This window comes from Pongo abelii, chromosome 7, assembly GCF_028885655.2.
Source record: "Pongo abelii isolate AG06213 chromosome 7, NHGRI_mPonAbe1-v2.0_pri, whole genome shotgun sequence".
In the NCBI taxonomy this organism is placed as follows: domain Eukaryota; kingdom Metazoa; phylum Chordata; class Mammalia; order Primates; family Hominidae; genus Pongo; species Pongo abelii.
This window is the reverse complement of record NC_071992.2, coordinates 24,832,187-24,850,933: the sequence shown is the minus strand read 5'-3', so window position 1 is coordinate 24,850,933 and position 18,747 is coordinate 24,832,187. Positions and strand designations below refer to the sequence as shown.

The following is an 18,747-nucleotide window of genomic DNA, read 5'->3' as shown; positions in this document are numbered from 1 at the left end:
AGACACAAACTCATCTGTAAATGCTCCTATTGCTGTGGTCCAGGGTCAAGACCAGGAAGCAGGACGGGAATAGGAAGGACTCAAGACATATTTGGGGTGTGGATGGATGACGTGTGGGGAATGAGGACAATCAAGGCACCAAATTCAACTGCTCAGGGTAACTTGGCCTCTGAGGGGACAGTGTGCGGCAGGGCTAACAGTACACATTTGGGGACCCTAGCACATAGGTGATGCTTGAAGCTGCTGTCTTGAGGGTGTCCACCTGGAAGAAGCTGTAAATACTGAGAAGGAGGGGCACAACTGAGCCCATGAGGATTTGAAGTTGGAGACGATAGGCCAGGGAGACAGGACTGCAATGGGCTGAGCAGGAGCAGTTAGAGAACTTCCATCCTAGAGGGGAGGTGGCCCTTCCAGCCACAGGGAGCAGCCCATAGCAAGTGTCGAGGACTGAGACGTGGAAACTCCTCGGAATGTGCATTTCTCTTCCTGTGAATGAGGTCAAGAATCTGTTCGTGACACAGACACTGTACACTGGTTCTGCTAGGTTTTCTTCACTCCTAGTAAGAGGTTAGTTTTTTGTTTTTTGTTTTTTGTTTTTTTTTAATCATTGAGTCACATGAATTCTTACAGATTAGGGAAATTATGCATTGATTGATTGATTGATTGATTGATTGAGATAGGATTTCACTCTGTTGCCCAGGCTGGAGTGCGGTGGCAGGATCATAGCTCACTGTAGCCTCGACCACTTGGGCTCAAGTGATCCTCTCACCTCGGCCTTCCAAAGTGTTGGGATTACAGGCATAAGCCACTGCGCCGGGTCCAAAATTCTAATAAAAATTCCCATTATAACGCCGGGCGCAGTGACTCACACCTGTAATCCCAGCACTTTGAGAGGCCAAGGTGGGCAAATCACTTGAGGCCAGGAGTTTGACACCAGCCTGACCAACATGGCAAAACCCTGTTTCTACTAAAAATACAAACATTAGCTGGGTATAGTGGCATGCCTGTAGTCCCAGCTACTTGGGAGGCTGAGGCAGGAGAATCGCTTGAACCCGGGAGGCAGAGGTTGCAGTGAGCTGAGATCGCGCCATTGCACTTCAGCCTGGGTGACAGAGTGAGACCCTGTCTCAAAAAAAAAAAAAAAAAATTATCGTATATATTTGCAGTCATTTTGTGGTTTTCTATTTTGTAATTAAGTCATTGAGCCACCTGGACTTCATTTTGTTGTAAGAGGAGGGCGAGGAAGACACATTATTATTTTTCAGCCACCTTTTTAGTTGCCCCAACACTATTATTAAATAATCACATTTTTATCAGTGACATGAATCACTATCATTATGTATGATACTTACATTAGGTATGATAATAATGCATCATTATGATACATTATTAAGTAAGGTTTGTGTAATTTGGATTTTTTAGACTGTCTTTCAATATTAATAAAAATAATTCAGGAATCTTGTGGATAGCATATAGATGATTATGGTCTATTTTTTGCTTTTTTTACTCATTCTGCCAATCTCTGCCTTTTAATTGCAGAGTTTAAACTATTTTCAATTAACATAGTTATTGACAAGAAAAGATTTGTTTCTGCTCTTCAGCTATTTGTTTTCTTTATGTCTTATATATATTTTGTTCCTCCCTTACCACCTTTTAAAAAAACTTTAGTTTATTTCTTGGCATGTACCATTTTCACTCACTTCTTTTCTTTTCTGCATATTTTAAAATGTATTTTCTTTTTTTCTTAAATATATATTTTGTGTATATATATAATATATATTTAAATATATACTTATTCTAATATATATCTTAAAGATATATATCTTAAATATATATATATATATAGATATATACATTTTTTTGAGACAGGGTCTGCTCTGTCACCCAGGCTGGAGTGCAGTGGCACGATCTCAGCTCACTGCAGCCTATGGCTGCTGGGTTTAAGCGATTTTCCTGCCTCAGCCTCCTGAGTACAGGGAGTAGCCACCATGCCTGGATAATTTTTGTATTTTTAGTAGAGACAGGGTTTTACCATGTTGGCCAGGCTGTCTCAAACTCCTGACCTCAAGTGATCCACCTGCCTCGGCCTCCCAAAGTGTTGGGATTACAGGTGTGAGCCATGCACCTAGCCTAAAACTTATTTTCTTACTGGTTTCCTTGAAGATTACAATTAGCTTCTTAAGTATCGAAACAGGTAGTTTTATAATACCGGCATAATTTCATTGCAATCCAAATACTGTGCTCCTGTACAGCTCCATCTCTCCAGCTTTCTATTGTTGCTGTCATAGATCACATCCTTGCACATTGTGTGACCACTGACGTCGATCTTAAGGACATGTATGTGTATGGAGCAAGGTTGACTTGTGATGGTTGATTTTATGTGTAAACTTCGTTACCCAGATACTTGGCCAAATATTATCCTAGATGTTTATGTGAAGGTGTTTTTGTTTTTGTTTGTTTTTGTTGTTGTTGTTAGATGGAATTAATGTTTAAATCAGTGGGCTTTGAGTCAAGCAGATTACCCCCATAATGTTGGCAGGTCCCATCTAATCAGTTGAAAGCCTCAATAGAAAAAAGACTGACCTCCACCAAGAAAGAGGGTGTTCTGCCAGCAGGCAGCCTTCAGACCTGAGCTGTGACTCTTCTCTGCTGGCCTATCCTGTACCTTTTGAATTTGCCAGCCTCCACAGTTATGTGAAACAATTCCTTAGGATAAATCTCTATCTCTCTAGAGCAGGGGCCCCTGACCCCCAGGCCATGGACCAGTACTGGTCCGTAGCCTGTTAGGAACCAGACCACACAAGGAGGTGGGCTGTAGACAAGTGAGCATTACCGCCCGAGCTCTGCATGCTGTCAAATCAGCAGCAGCATTTGACTTCATAGGAGCGCGAACCCTACTGTGAACTCCACATTTGAGAGATCTAGACTGCACACTCCTTATGAGAATCTAATGCCTGATGATCTGTCACTGTCTCCCATCACCCCCAGATGGGACCGTCTAGTTGCAGGAAAACAAACTCAGGGCTTCCACTGATTCTACATTATGGTGAGTTGTATAATTATTTCATTATATGTTACAATGTAACAGTAATAGAAATAAAGTGCACAATAAAAGTAACGTGCTTGAATCATCCTGAAACCATCACCATACCCCCAACTCCAGTCCGTGGAAAAATTGTCTTTCAGGAAACCAGTCCCTGGTGGCAAAAACGTTGGAGACCCCTGCTCTAGAGAGCCCTGACTAATACAGAATTTTTAAAGATTTGAAATTATTTTAAACCATACTTAATCTCCAAGTAATGGAAATAATGACATTATATTTCCACCTAAAATAATACAGCTATCCTGTATACAACTGAAAACGCACTAACCCTTTCTCCAGAAGAGGATGCAAAGTTCTTGAGTGGTGTTTACTCCTTTCCTTGATACCCTGGAACATAAATACTATAAAGTGAACAATACTTAAATACTATGATATAAATTCAAAATATCTTATGTCACATAACAAGGGGATAAGAGAAGGAAGAAAACACAGATATTTGCTTAACATATATTTACACATAAACACACACACATAACACAATAAGGAAGAAATACTTACAACGATTGCAGTCCTTGTTTCCATAGCTGGTCATGTCATTGTAGCTGGTATTTATAAGAAGCTTCTTTCGCTGTGCATTCTGTATTCCCTGTGCCCTCACTAAGCACCTCAGCTGGTCATGGCTATATGCCTGGTAGAGTGAACCAACCTTTATTCCTGAAGGGTCTGAGCTATTAGTGGTCCTGCTTTAATTGGGTTGTGGTCATTTTCCATTGACTTTACTCACAGGGCATGGTAATAGTAAGAGATGCCCTAAGGAATCTCCTGTATTCTAGACATCCTCCTCCTTACGTCCATTGTGGAATAACAGTCCAATTTCCCCTTCAATTTCCCCTTTGTGGTCAGAATCAGTCAATCCAGCCAGCAGGGTTTGTGTAACTGGTTTTTGCCTGTTGATTCAGAGGCATGAGGAACCCGAAGTGGCCAAGTGGCAGTCTTAACTTCAAGTTACACAGAATCACTGTTGTGTCTCCTCATCGAATCATTCCTCCCTCTGAAACTCAGAGCTCTACCAAAGCATAAAGCAGCAAAAATTTTGATAACAGGCCACTAAGGGTAATGTGGAGTGGGGCCATTCCTGCTTCTACCCCTAGATTCCTGGACACATGAATCCTAGCAATGGAAGAAACAACCGCATGTATTGGAGGATAATTCAGAGCGTAGACAGCCTCCTGCAGAACGTTGTTGCAGCCCTTCAAGGTACTGCCACCCAGCTGACATTGTAAATGAGTCTTCAAAAGGCCGTATCCCACCATCTTACCAAGCCAGCAGATTTGAGATGGTGGGGAACATGGTAAGACCAGTAATTCCATGAGCACAGGCCCATTACAGTGGGCACTTCATTTGCCATCAAGTGAGTCCCTCAATCAGAAGCAGTGCTGTGTGAGTACCATGACTGTGGATAAGGCATTCTGTGAGTCCACAGAGGATAGTTTTGACAGAAGCATTGCATGCAGGGAAGGCAAGTCTATGTGCAAAATAAGCTTCTCTTCCAGTAAAAATGCTGCGCCCTCCATGATAGAAATGGTTCAGTGTAATAATCAACCTGCCACCAGGTAGCTGGCAGACTGACCCTCTGAATGGTGCTATATCAGAGACTCAGTGTTGGCCTCTGCTGCCTATAAATTGGGCACTCAGTAGCAGCTGTAGCCAGGTTGGCCTTGGTGAGGGAAGTCTGTATTGTTAAGCCCATACATAACCTCCATCCCTGCCACCATGCACACTTTGTTCATGAGCCCACTGAGTGATGACAAGGGTGGCTGGGAAAGAAGCTGACTGGTAGCCACAGAACAGGTTATCCTATCTACCTGATTATTAAAATCCTTCCCTGCTAAGATCACTTTTTGTGAAGATATTTGTGTCACATGGGGCACAAATATCTTCACGTTTTTTTACCCATTGAGAAAGGTCTATCCACACACCTCTTCCCCAGACTTCCTTGTTATCAGTTTTCCTTCTGAGTCTCTGACTGTCCAGCCAAATCATTGACCACAGCTCATGAATCAGTATATAACTGCGTGTCTAGCCATTCTTCCCTCTAAGCAAAATGAACAACCAGGTGCACTGCTCAGAGTTCTGCCCAGTGGCAGGATCTCTTTTTTTTAAGACGGAGTTTCGCTCTTGTTGCCCAGGCTAGAGTGCAATGGGGCGACCTCGGCTCACTGCAACCTCTGCCTCCCAGGTTCAAGTGATTCCCCTGCCTCAGCCTCCCAAGTAGCTGGGATTACAGGCATGTGCCACCATGCTCGGTAATTTTGTATTTTTAGTAGAGACGAGGTTTCACCATGTTGGTCAGGCCAGTCTCGAACTCCTGACCTCAGGTGATCCGCCCACCTTGGCCTCCCAAAGTGCTGGGATTACAGGTGTGAGCCACTGCACCCGGCCTAGAGGATTTCTTTTCACCACTGTCCTTCAGGGACGTCCCAGACAGTGGATGTGATGCTGCAAACATCCACTTCTAAGTGTTACCTGTATGTGGTGCAGAACCACCTGTAAACCTTCTTCTGGCAACTGACCATAGGGAATTCCTCATGAGGCCATAAGTGCAGGCCGGGCAAAAGAAAGTAATATCACAGGAGTGGGGATCATGGGCACTTGGGCCACTTCTTCATGTAACTTTCTTGTGCCTTCAGGGCCTACTTAAGCCCAATTTTGTATATATACCAATTACATTTGAAAATGGAAATGGAAACTTTAGGCTGTACGTGCCCACACTTATGGCTTGGTAGGCAAAATAACACTCAGTTCATGATGAGCAGTCAGGTCGTAGAGTAATTTGGTGGCCTATGGTTAACCATTTCAGTCTGCACTAAGGCCCAGAAACAAGCGAAGAGCTGTTTCTCAAAAGGAGAGTAGTTATCTGCAGAGGATGGCAAGTCTTTGCTCCAAAACCTAAGGGTCTGTGCTGTGGTTGACCTAGAGTGGGCTACCAAAGGTTCAAAATAGCATTGCTGTCTGCCACCAATACTTCAAGCACCATTGGGTCTGCTAGGTCGTATGGCCCAAGTGACAGAAAAATGTCTACGGCAGCCTGGAGCTGTTGCAGGGCCTTCTCTTGTTCTGAGCACTACTCAAAACTAGCACATTTTTAGGTCACTTGATAAATAGGCCAGAGAAACACACCCAAATGAGGAATATGTTGCCACCAAAATCACAATAAGCACACTAGGCATTGTGTCATTTTCTTGGTTGTGGGGTGGTGGGGGTGACAGATACAACAATTTATCTTTTATCTTAGAATATCTTAGAAGAGAAGGAATATCTTATGTGCCACATCATTCAACAACTAGGAATTTGTTTCCTAGTTGTTGTCCTTCTGCTGAGGTAGGAGGCCCTTGAAATTTTGTCAGATTTATTTCCCACCCCCTGACATGCAAACGTCTTACCAGTAAGTCTAGAATAGTTGCTACTTCTTGCTCATGAGTTTCAATCAGTATAATGTCATCAATGTAATGGATCATCTTGTGTGATATCTTGTGGAAGGGAAAGGCCATCAATATCCCTGCAGGCCAGACATGGTGGCTCGCGCCTGTAATCCCAGCACTTTGAGAGGCCAAGGTGGATGGGTCACTTGAGACCAGGAGTTCTAGACCAGCCTGGCCAACATGGTGAAACCTCATCTCTACTAAAAATACAAAAATTAGTTGGATGTGGTGGCACACATGGGTAATCCCAGCTACTTGCGAGGCTGAGGCATGAGAATCACTTGAACCCAGAAGGTGGAGGTTGCAGTGAGCTGAGATCATGCCACTGCACTCCAGCCTAAGAGACAGAGCAAGACTCTGTTTAATTAAAAAAAACAACAAAAAAAAAACCCTGCAAACTAAATTATGAAATTATGACATAGGGCTGCGAGTTGATGCATCCCGGAGATAGGATAATGAGGGTATATTGCTGGCCTTGCCAACTGAAAGCAAACTGCTTCTGGGAGTCTTTATTGACAGGTATGACCAACAAAGGATTTGCCAGTTCAACACCTGCATACCAGGTACCAGGGTACCAGGGATGTGGTGATTTGCTCAAACAATGAAACCATATCTGGTACAGTTACAACTGGAATCACCGCCTGGTTAAGCTTATGATAATCCACTGTCATTCACCAAGATCCATCTGTCTTTGGCACAGGCCAAATAGGCTAGTTCAATGGGCATGTGATGGGAATCACCACAGATGCATCCTGGATGGTGGTAATGATCTCTGCAATCCCTCCAGGAATGTTGTATTGCTTTTGTTTTTTTTGTGCTTTACAGGCAGGGTATCACTCTGTCACCCCCCTGGAGTGCAGTGGCACAATCAACACACTGCAGCTTGAACTCCTGGGCTCAAGCAATCCTCCTGCCTCAGCTTCTTGAGCAGCTAAGACTACAGGCATGTACCGTCATACCAGGATAATTTTGTATGTATGTGTACAGATGGAGTCTCGCTATGTTGCCCAGGCTGGTCTTAAACCCCTGGCCTCAAGTAATCCTCCTGCCCTGACCTCCCAATGTGCTGGAATTACAGACATGAGCCACCATGCCCATCTGGTATTGCTTTTGATTTACTATTTTTTTTAAGTAAATGCAAATCTGGTGGCTTCCACCTGGTCTTTTCCACCATAATAGTCTTCACTTCACATGCCAGGGAATGAAGGTGGGGATTGTGCCAGCTGCTGAGTATGTCTATTCCAATTACGCATACTAAAATGGGGAAATTAGATAGGATGGGTTTGGGGACCCACTGGCGCCTTTCTGAGATGGACTTGAGCTTAGTTGGAATAATACCAACATAATTTCAATGGTATGCAAACACTGTGCTCCTGTACTTCTCCGTCTCTCCTCCACCATCTTGTTGTTGTCATAGATCACATCCTTGTACATTGTGTGCCCATTAACATCAATTTGTAATTATTGTTTTCTGCATTTGCTCTTTAAATCGTGTAAGTAAACAAGAGGATTCACAAACCAAATGTACCATAATACTGTGCTATAGACTGAATTGTGTCCCTAAAATCATACGTTGAAGCATTACCATCCAATGAGATGGTATTTGGAGATGGTGCCTTTGGGAAGTAATTGGGTTTAGATGAGGTCATGAGGGTGGGGCCCTCATGATGGGATTAGTGCCTTTTTAAGAAAATACACCAGACAACTTGCTCTCTCTCGTTCGCTCTCTCTCTCTCTCCCCCTCTTCTGGTGTGTGCAAGGAAGAGGTTACGTGAATGCACAGCAAGATGGTGGCCATCTCTAGAACTATGACAAATAAATGTCTATTATTTAAGCCACTTGGTCTATGGTTTTTTATTATAGCAGCCTGAGTAGCTGCATACCACCATTTGTATTTACCTAGATAGTTACATTTTCCAGTGTTCTTTATCTCTTCGTATGCCTTTAAGCTATTATCTAATGTCATTACATTACCTCTTAAAGGATTCCTTTTAGCATTTCACAGGGCAGATCTACTAGTAGTGTGCTCCATTACCTTTCATTTATCTAAGAATGTCTTAATTTATTCTTCATTGTTGAATGATAGTGTTCCTGGATATCAAATTCTTGATTGCAGGATTTTGTATGCTTGTGTTTTTGTTTTTTGTCACTTTAAATATGTTACCCACTCCCTTCTGGCCTCTATGGTTCCTGGTGAGAAATTAGCTAATAACCTTATTGAGGTTCCCTTGTACATACTGAGTGGGCCACTTGCTACTTTCAGGATTTTCTGTTTGTGTTGGGCTTTCGTCTATTTGACTATAATGTGTCTCAGTGTAGTTCTCTTTTAACTTATCCTGCTTGGAGATCATTGAGCTTCTTGGATATGCAAACAAATGTTTTTTAAAAGTCTTGCACCTCCTTTTTAAATATTATTCCTAAATGTTTTATTTGTTTTTATGTCATTGCCAGTAAAATTGTTTTCTTAATTTCCTTTTTGGATTGTTCTTTGCTACTGCAAAACTTTTACACTGAAAACTATCAAACATTGCTGTAAGAAATTAAAAAAAAGCAAAATGAACAGGAAGATATTCCATGTTCATAGATCAAAATGGTGTTAAATTACCCAAAGCAATATACAGATTCAATGCAATCCCTACCAAAATCTCAGTGGTGTTATTTTAAAAATGGAAGAACTTATATTCAAAGTCGTATGGAATTAAAAAGGACTTATTGACCAAAAACAATCTGGTAAAAGAAAAGCAGAGTTGGCGGGACTTACACTTTCCAATTTTGAAACATATCCTCATTCTAGGGCAGCTTTAGTCCCCCTTTCTTTGGATCATTCTTTGACTCTATAGCGATTCCTCCCATTTTCTTCCCATGGCTGATGGTGTGAGCTTTAATTTTGAAGGCTTTTCCCATTGTTGTATGACTTCTGCTCCTGGTGTATCTTCCACTGGCTTAGGAGCTCATTCAGAACAGGTATTAGGAGATTCTTCTGTGCATTTTAAAGGTCTAAGATGGCACTGTCTAATATAGTAGTCCCTAGGCCCATGTGATTGCCAATCACTTGAAATATGTGAGGCGGGTGGATCACGAGGTCAGGAGTTTGAGACCAGCCTGGCCAAGATGGTGAAACCCCATCTCTACTAAAAATACAAAAATTAGCCAGGTGCAGTGGCGGGCACCTGTAATCCCAGTTACTTGGGAGGCTGAGGCAGGAGAATCACTTGAACCCAGTAGGCAGAGGTTGCAGTGAGCCGAGATCGCTGCACTCTAGCCTGGGCAACAGAGCAAGACTCCGTCTCAAAAAAAAAAAAAGAAATATGCTACTGCAAATTGAGATGTGCCGTGAGTTAAAATATACGCAGGATTTGAAGACATACTATGAAAAAATGCCTTAAAATATCTCAATGTTTTATGTGGATTACATATGTAAGTGATATTATCTGGGGTACATTAAATTAAAATGCATTATTAAAATTAATTTCACCCCTTCTCAGTTTTTTTAATGTGCTGAGTGTAAATTTAAATTTCATATGTGGGCTGGGCACAGTGGCTGACACCTGTATTCCCAGCACCTTGGGAGTCCAAGGAGAGTGAATTGCTTGAGCCCAGGAGTTTGAGACCAGCCTAGGCAACATGGTGAAACCTCATCTCTACAAAAAAAAAGTACACAAAAAATTAACCTGGGGTAGTGGTGTGCACCTGTAGTCCCAGTTATTTGTGGGTAGGGGGAGAGGGAGGGTCCGGGAGGTCGAGGGTACAGTGAGCTGGGATCACACCACTGCACTCCAGCCTGGGCTATAGGGCAAGACCCTGTCTAAATAAATAAATAAATAAATCGGCTGGTTGCAGTGGCTCATGCCTGTAATCCCAGCACTTTGGGAGGCCAAGGCAGGCAGATCACGAGGTCAGGAGATCGAGACTAGCCTGGCCAATATGGTGAAACCCTGTCTCTACTAAAAAAAATACAAAAATTAGCCAGGTGTGGTAGTGTGTGCCTGTAATCCCAGCTACTCAGGAGGCTGAGGCAGGAGAATCTCTTGAACCCGGGAGGTGGAGGTTGCAGTGAGCCGAGATCACACCACTGCACTCCAGCCTGGGTGACAGAGTGAGACTACGTCTCCAAAATAAAAAACAAAATAAATAAATAAATGTGTGGCTTATATTTCTCTTGGCAGCGCTGGTTTAAGGTGTGTAAATGCAGAATTGATGAACTGACCAAGCTACGTAGAGGAGATTTCCCTCTTTTGGTTCCACACATCCCTGAAAGAGGAGTCCCCCAGCCACCACTGCCAGCTTCTGGGAATCCTGTGACATTTCATTCACCGGCTTTTCTCTCCTCTCCCAGGACACCATATCTCAGAAGATAGTAGAGACTGCATCTCCTGCAAATACGGACAGGACTATAGCACTCACTGGAATGACCTCCTTTTCTGCTTGCGCTGCACCAAGTGTGATTCAGGTACAGAACATATGGACCCCATGCCCAAAGGTGGAATGCAGGGTGATGACATAAAAGTTGTAGCTAAAATGGGATCAGGAGACCTAGATTCTGGTCCACCTTGGTCTTCATCATACCATGTTCCATGATTTTGTCTTTGAGCTTTTTAATAAATAAAACAGGCCAGGCACAGCGGCTCATGCCTGTAATCTCAACACTTTGGGAGGCATCACTTGAGCCCAGGAGTTTGAAACCATCCTGGGCAACATGAGAAACCCCATCTCTACAAAAATATAAACATTAGCCGGGCATGGTGGCGCGTGCCTGTATTCCCAGCTACTTAGGAAGCTGAGGCAGAAGGATCTCTTGAGCCCAGGAGGTCGAGGTTGCAGGGAGCTGAGATTGTGCCACTGCATTCCAACCCAGGCAACAGAGCAAAACCCTGTCTCAATAATTAATAATAATAATAATAATAATACAGAAAGTATTTGTATAATGTATGCTACATGGTAAGGAAATCTTTTAAACTGTCAGCTGCAAGGGGGTGGGGCCGTGAGCCTGGCTAAGTGGACAGGGTTGGATCTCAGCGGTGGCACGGGTCTGCTTCGGAGCCAGGCTCTCTCCCCTGGGCTCTGTGCTCCTGGCAGGTGCTTGGCCTCACTCACCCTTCAGGTTCTCAGGCCTCTCCCTCCTCCCCAGCAGGCCAGGCCTTGGGGAAGTCCCCCAAGGGCTCCTCTCCTTGCAGTCTCTCAGGTGATGCCTTGCATTTCCCTTGCTACTGGCCATGCGATCTAAACGATGCTCATCCCCTAAACGATGCTTTCCGCTAATCTAATGTAATAAATAATGAACTGTGGTCCTTTTGTATGACTCTGAGTGTTAGTGACAGCTGAAGGGTGGGTGTCCTGAATGAGCCATGAGTGTACTGGTGCAGAAACTGGCACTCAGAACTCCTTGGCGAACCGAGTTGTGCTGAGTAGGAGGGTCTTGGGGTGGGGAGAAAGGGTCAAGGGACACATCAGGAAAACACATTCCCAAAACCTTATGCTCTGTTGTCAGGTGAAGTGGAGGTAAGTCCCTGCACCACGACCAGAAACACAGTGTGTCAGTGCGAAGAAGGCACCTTCCGGGAAGAAGATTCTCCTGAGATGTGCCGGAAGTGCCGCACAGGGTGAGACAGCAGCTGGGGGCTCCCAGCAGCTCCATGGAACCCCAAGAAGACCCAAGTCTCCTTGTACCCCTGTCTCTCCCCTGAGAGCACCCCCATGGGACATCCTTGAGCCTGTGGCTTCCCCTCCTGGTCCCTCTGCCTGTCCCCACCCCTGCCCCCTGCAGCAGCCTCTTCCCACCCCTCCCCAGCACGAGTCCCCTTGGCCAGGCTGACTTGTTCACTGACCACAGAAGGCCATGACTTGGGGCCCATGATAATTTTAGGGGCCCATGAAATGATTTAATTTCTTTTGAAATGAGAAGGATGAGTAGAATGCAGCCAGGCATATATTCATCTTTATACCAATTCAGTAATAAAGTGTATTTTTAAATATTTTTTGTGCAGGCAGGGGTCCGTAAAGACAAAAGTGCCCATGGCCCACAAAAGGCATAATAAGGCCATGGGTGGAGCTCCTTCAAGTTCCCCTGAGGACCTGAGCCCACCCAGCCGGCCTCACCCCTAGCCCCGATCCCTCATTAAGACCTATCTTTTCCCTATTTGGGTTTTAGGGGCCAAGAGTAATTTGCTCTTCTCTGGCCCCCCTAGTATTTGCTGTGATTGGGAGGAATGGGCAGACAGCTGGGGACAAGAGCTCACTTTTGTGGTTGACTGGAAGACCGGACTCAGCTTGTGGCCACAGGGGCTTGTGATCTTCCCCTGGAGTGTGGCTTCTCCTAACACAGGCCTCCCCTGCAGCCCAGGAAAGCTCAGTGTGTGCCCAGCACAGAAGGCTCCCGGAACTGCAGCTCTCACCCCAGAGCAGGGAGGCCGAGGGGCTGAAGCGTGCATGCTCAGACCCTTCCCCAGCCTCAACAAGGGAGCTTGGGGGACCCCCTGCAGACACGAGGAGACTGTCCTTCCCTTGACGTCTTCTCAGGGACACTGGGGAGGGAGGGTGGCTCCTCTTTCATCCCACCTGGCCAGCTTTCCATCAAGAGTCCGCCTCTCCCTCCCTGTGTGTACCCAGGTGTCCCAGAGGGATGGCCAAGGTCAGTGATTGTACGCCCTGGAGTGACATCGAATGTGTCCACAAAGAATCAGGTACAAAGCCCACTGGGGAAGCCCCAGCTGTGGAGGAGACAGTGACTACTAGCCGAGGGACTCCTGCCGCTCCCTGTTCTCTCTCAGGCATCATCATAGGAGTCACAGTTCTAGTCGTAGTCTTGATTGTGGCTGTGTTTGCTTGCACGTCTTCACTGTGGAAGAAAGTCCTTCCTTACCTGAAAGGCATCTGCTCAGGTAGGTGCTGGCTGAGGGCGGGGGCACTGGGCACTCTCTGCCCTGTCCCCTCCCACCCTATTCCCACAGACAGAAACGCCTGCCCCTGCCCCAAGTCTAAGTGCCTCCATCCTGGCTCTATCCTCCTCCTTGTGGTCACCCCCATCCCCACATCCCGTGCACCTCCCCCAGGACCCTGGTCTCATCAGTCCCTCTCCCGGGTCTGGGGGTCCCCACATCTCCCAGCCAAGTCCAGGAGGGCAGGGCTACTTCCTCCCATCTTCAAGCCCAGCCAGGCAGGGGGCAGTGGGCTCCTCAACTAGGTGACAAAGGTGAGGATGAGAAGTGGTTGCAGGATTTATTCAGCCTTGGTCAGAGCAGAACCAGAGATTTTCCACGTGTTTGTTTTTACTCTAGGTCCCCTTCTCATCCCACTTCCTCAGGGTGTCTCTGAATTGTAAGGCCCCATTCCTGTCCCTTGGCCCAGGGCTCCTTGTCCAGTGTCCCTGCCCCCAGCCCAGCCCTGTGCCCCACTGTCCTCTGGGAGGGAGGTGCTTCATGGGCCCCTCCCCGCCTGCTCAGGAGACTTTCTTTTTTAGGTGGTGGTGGGGACCCTGAGCGTCTGGACAGAGTGAGTTAGTTTCTCCAGGAGCTGGGGGCTCAGGGGCTCAGGAACTGCTTCCTGGGACATCAGAACCTGGGTGGGCGGGTCCCCATTGTCCTCATGGCTGCCCTGACTCTCTGAAGTGGCCTGGGGGCTCTGGGCTGACTGTGGGGGACACATGGCCATTATGAGCACCACATAGACTGGTGAGCCCTGCTGCAGCCCAGGTGACATCCTCACCCCACAGCTTGCACCCTAGGGATGGGGTATCTGCCTGAGTGCAGCACTGGGGGCCTGGCCCCAGCAGCAGGTCCTGGATGTGCTGAGTCTGGGCTGCCTGCGGTGACCTCACTGAGAGGGGGTGGGGATGGCAGGTCCAGCTGCATACTGGGGACCCTGCAGCAAGCCCTAGGTGTGGACTCCTGAGTCTGCTCTTTGCCTTCCCAATGTCTTTTTCCAGAGCTCACATTCCCCACAACGGCCTGGGGCTGAGGACAATGCCCTCAATGAAATCGTGAGTATCTTGCAGCCCACCCAGGTTCCTGAGCAGGAAATGGAAGTCCAGGAGCCAGCAGAGCCGACAGGTGTCAATATGTTGTCCCCAGGAGAGTCAGAGCATCTGCCGGTGAGTGGGGGACAGGTCATTTTGTTTCCTGGCCTGCTGCTTACCTGGGATTTCGTAGACAGTGGGAGAGGGCAGTGCCTTAGCTCTCCTGGCCCAGGGGAAATGGAACCTGAAGGAGACAGGGGACTGCAGGGGATGGAGCAGCTGCACTGAGGTGGTGACCGTGCCAGTCTGCAGGACATCTGTTTCTTCCTGTCCTGTCCTTGCTGTGTCCCCAGAGCCTGGAGCTCCACAGGCATAGAGTGGGGATCACAGGGTTCATTGATGAGTGAATAAGGCTGCACAGTCTCCATCATGTGCTCCTAACAGAACTCAGGGAGCCCTTGCTTGAAACAGCAGAAGTTTTAAATTTACTCTGAAATTGTTATTACATTAAACATATTTCAAAGTTTGTAGGGCAGCTTCCAAAAAGTAGGATTCCAAGTCAATGCACAAAGGGCTTTTGTATTGGACACACGCACACAAATCAGTTCATATCAATCCATCAGTTTTGATATGATATTGAGTAGGCGGGAAATCTGTAGATATATTTATTGTTCATTGCTCGTAAGCACTGAAAGTCCTTCCCTCGGACATAAGATGAGACTATCCAGTTTCTTGCAGTGTTTTATTTTTAATGATTTGATTTTTAACATACAGCAATAAAATCTAAACAGAATTGAATTTTTGATTCAATATAAGCTGAGGAACTCCCTGAATTATTCTGAGTCTCTGTTTCCTTCTTACAAGCCCATTTAGCAACCAATTCTTCCTTTTTCTCCTGCCTTTGCCCTTTTGCCACCTCCTTTGCTACATGTCAAATGTTTACTTTTTTCTCCCTTCCTCTTCACTCTTTTTTTAAAAAAAAAAAGAAAAACTAGATCTTATCCTTGAAAATGTCAAATGTTTATATGGGCGGTGATCTCTTCCACCTAGACTGTTTCTGTTTCTTCTTTGCATCTGTACCACTTTCTTTTTAAATAAAGAGAAGAGATTTTAAAAGGAAACAAATGAACAATGCCAATACTTCCTCCATGCTTATTAATGACTTTGAACATTTTTTTTTTTTTTTTTTTGAGACAGGATCTTGCTCTGTCACCTGGGCTGGAGTGCATTGGCACGATCTTGGCCCATTGCAACCCCTGCCTCCTGGGCTCATGTCGTCCTCTCACCTCAGCTTCCTGAGTAGCTGGAACTATAGGCATGTGCCACCATGCCCAGCTAAGTTTTGTATTTTTTGTAGAGACGAGGTTTAGTCATGTTGCCTAGGCTGGTCTTGAACTCCTGAGCTCAGGCAATCCACCCTCCTTGGCCTCCCAAAATGCTGAGATTACAAGCATGAGCCACCATGCCTGGCCTGATCATTTTTTGAAAGCAGGTCACCCATAGCCACACATCCACCAGAGTATGAAAAAACTTGATCATACCAAGAACCTTCTTTACTCTTTCCCAGCCTTTTGGCCCTTCTTATTTCAGGTAACTACAGTGGATAATTTCTTGCGATTCTTTGCTAAACTCTTTATGCATATACCATCTAGGTACATAAATGCGTATGTATATATGTGGTATTGACATGAAAAGGATTATATCATGTACAACACCAAACAAAACTGTCTAATATGTTTTAATATCTTAGACAGCAAATGTTTTCAAAATTATTTGTATACATCTTATAATTTAGAATTAGATAAAATTTAGAATTACAAGATTTTCTCCAGCACCCCCCCCCCGCCCACATAGTCACTAGGCTTTAAAAAATATTAATTTAAATTAATACATGGTTCTAGGAATGACTGAGATCCTTTCAACATTCAATTTTATTATCAAAGAAGATAGTATTTCAAGTCAAGTGTTTTATTATGACTCAATCAAGATTTGGGAGTTTATTTCAGATAAATTATTCCTATTCCTCATCAAAGCTGTTTCTTTGCATTTTGGGTCTTCTTGTAAGTCCATTTTCTAATTTATTATGTCTGCTGCTACTTTTCCTTTCTTTCCTTCTGAGATGGGTCTCACTCTGTCACCCAGGCTGGAGTGCAGTGGTACAATCATGGCCCACTGCAGCCTTGACCTTCTAAGGCCAAGTAATCCTCCTGCCTCAGCCTCCTGAGTAGCTGGGATGACAGTTTTGTGCCACTACACCCAGCTTATTTTATTTTATTTTTAGAAACAGGATCTCGCTATGTTGCCCAGGCTGGTCTCAAACTCCTGGGCTCAAGCAATCCTCACACCTCAGCCTCCCAGAGTGCTGGGATTACAGGGGTGAGCCACTATGCCCAGCCTCTGCTATGTGTTTTAACATTCATCAGGGCTAGGTGCAGTGGCTCACGCCTGTAATCCCAGCACTTTGGGAGGCCGAGGCAGGTGGATCATCTGAGGTCAGGAGTTCAAGACTAGCCTGGCCAACATGGTGAAACCCTGTCTCCACTAAAAATATAAAAATACAATAAAATAATTAGCTGGGCATGGTGGTGCACACCTGTAATCCCAGCTACTTGGGAGGCTGAGGCAGGAGGATCTCTTGAACCCAGAGGTGGAGGTTGCAGTGAGCCAAGATCGCACTATTGCACTCCAGCCTGGGAGACGGAATGAGACTCTGTCTCAAAAAAAAAAAAAAAAAATCAGGACATATTCACTTTTAGGTATTACAATGTAAACCTTGGAGTTTTAAAAATATACACTCCTAATCTAAAATATTGACTGCTGTATCGGCCTCCTTTCGAGAGTCTTGCCCCTTTGTTTCCTGTCTTGTTGCCAGAACTTTCAGAACAATGTTCTGGAAGTGATGTGCTGCAGGTCTCAGGGCTGGTTGGTGGTCGGGGACAGTACTGGACTGTAGGACTCCTGGCTCTGACCAGGACATTCCGCACTATGTGTTACAGGAACCGGAAGAAGCTGAAGGGTCTCAGAGGAGGAGGCTGCTGGTTCCAGCGAATGAAGGTGATCCCACTGAGAGTAAGTGTTTTGTTCCTGGAGATGCAGCAGGAATGGAGGGAATAGGGACAGGGTCCTAATTGCTGTCCCCATAGATGAGAGGGCTCTTCCAGAGTATTCCATGCTGGAAGCCGTGGGTCCTGTGCTATAGACCATCCGGACCCTAAACTGTCTTCTCCCATCTCTTCTCCCCACTCTATCTCATCCTTTCTGCACCCTATCATTGACCCTAATGACTCTGTCCGTCCCCTCGTCCTCTCTCCTCCTTTGTTCAGGGCCTGATGTAGCCCCCACCCGCCCCCCGAGGACCTCCTGAGGGGCTGGCCTGTCCTGCACGGCACCACTAACCCCAGTGGGCTAAGGAGCTCTTGACCTGTGCCTAAGCCCAGTTTGCAGAGCTGTTGTGTAAACTACATACGAATTCCAAAGACTTAATGCAAAAAAGAGTGGATGATATTTCACTCATAATTTTTGTATATTGATTGTATATTAAATTATATTTTAAATATATTCAGTACCATACATTAAAATGAATGTCACTTGTTTCTGATGTTCCTTAAAATTAGGCTGTTGGGAAACATAGCCTCGTGTTCGTGGCCCTGTCTATCTCTAAGGATGGTGAGGTGCATCATGTTGCACACACGTCTCATTTAATCCCTCATCGTCCCGAGATCTGGGCAGCGTTGCTCGGTCTTCAGGTTTGCTTCTTGCTCAGAGTCTGTTTGCCTCCACCTAGCTCTGCCCCAGCCCCAGGAAGTGAGGCTGAGCTGGGTGAAAACAGAGGTCCCCTGTCCCAGGCCCTGTGCTTTCCACAGATGCAGACATGGCCGCCCTGGGACCTGCTCCCGTGACAAGCGCAGCCCAGGCAGCCTCCTCTCTCCTCTGAGCTCCTGCTACAGCCACTGTCTCTCCCTCCCTCGGGTTCTCACCCACTTTACTTTCTGCCTCTGTAGGGTCCATCCATCCTCCCCTGGTGGGTTCTCAGCCCTGTGTGAGGGCTGATTCTCTGATGACTTTGACTCCCCGCAGCGCCTTGCGTGTGGGGGAGGCCAGGCAGTGTGGGTGCGCTCTCTGTGGATGGGAAGCAGGTGGGCGCTGGAGTGGCAGGTTTGCCCACACACAGGGCTCTCCAGGTTCCCTGCCTTGGGTTCTGGGCCTGATGTGGGATCCTCTGCCCTTTCTGAGTCCCAACTCACCTGGCTGTCTCTGTGGCGTTCTCCACC

At 46.0% G+C, this 18,747-nt stretch overlaps 1 protein-coding gene across 6 annotated transcripts in view; it reads left to right on the top strand.

Moving 5' to 3' along the window:
- The window catches only part of TNFRSF10B (TNF receptor superfamily member 10b), a 48,704-nt gene that overhangs the window by 27,092 nt on the left and 2,865 nt on the right, over positions 1-18,747 (top strand). For 2 of the 6 annotated variants that reach the window (XM_024251130.3, XM_063726585.1), the window contains exons 3-9: positions 10,862-10,975; positions 12,014-12,125; positions 13,132-13,205; positions 13,293-13,403; positions 13,982-14,013; positions 14,447-14,611; positions 17,473-17,545. In XM_024251130.3, coding sequence (XP_024106898.2) covers positions 10,862-10,975; positions 12,014-12,125; positions 13,132-13,205; positions 13,293-13,403; positions 13,982-14,013; positions 14,447-14,611; positions 17,473-17,545 — 681 coding nt within the window. Of the gene's footprint in view, positions 1-10,861; positions 10,976-12,013; positions 12,126-13,131; positions 13,404-13,981; positions 14,014-14,446; positions 14,612-17,472; positions 17,546-17,799; positions 18,723-18,747 lie in introns of those variants that run through there. The other 4 variants (XM_054561344.2, XM_024251129.3, XM_063726586.1 and 1 more) reach the window with 3 other exon arrangements.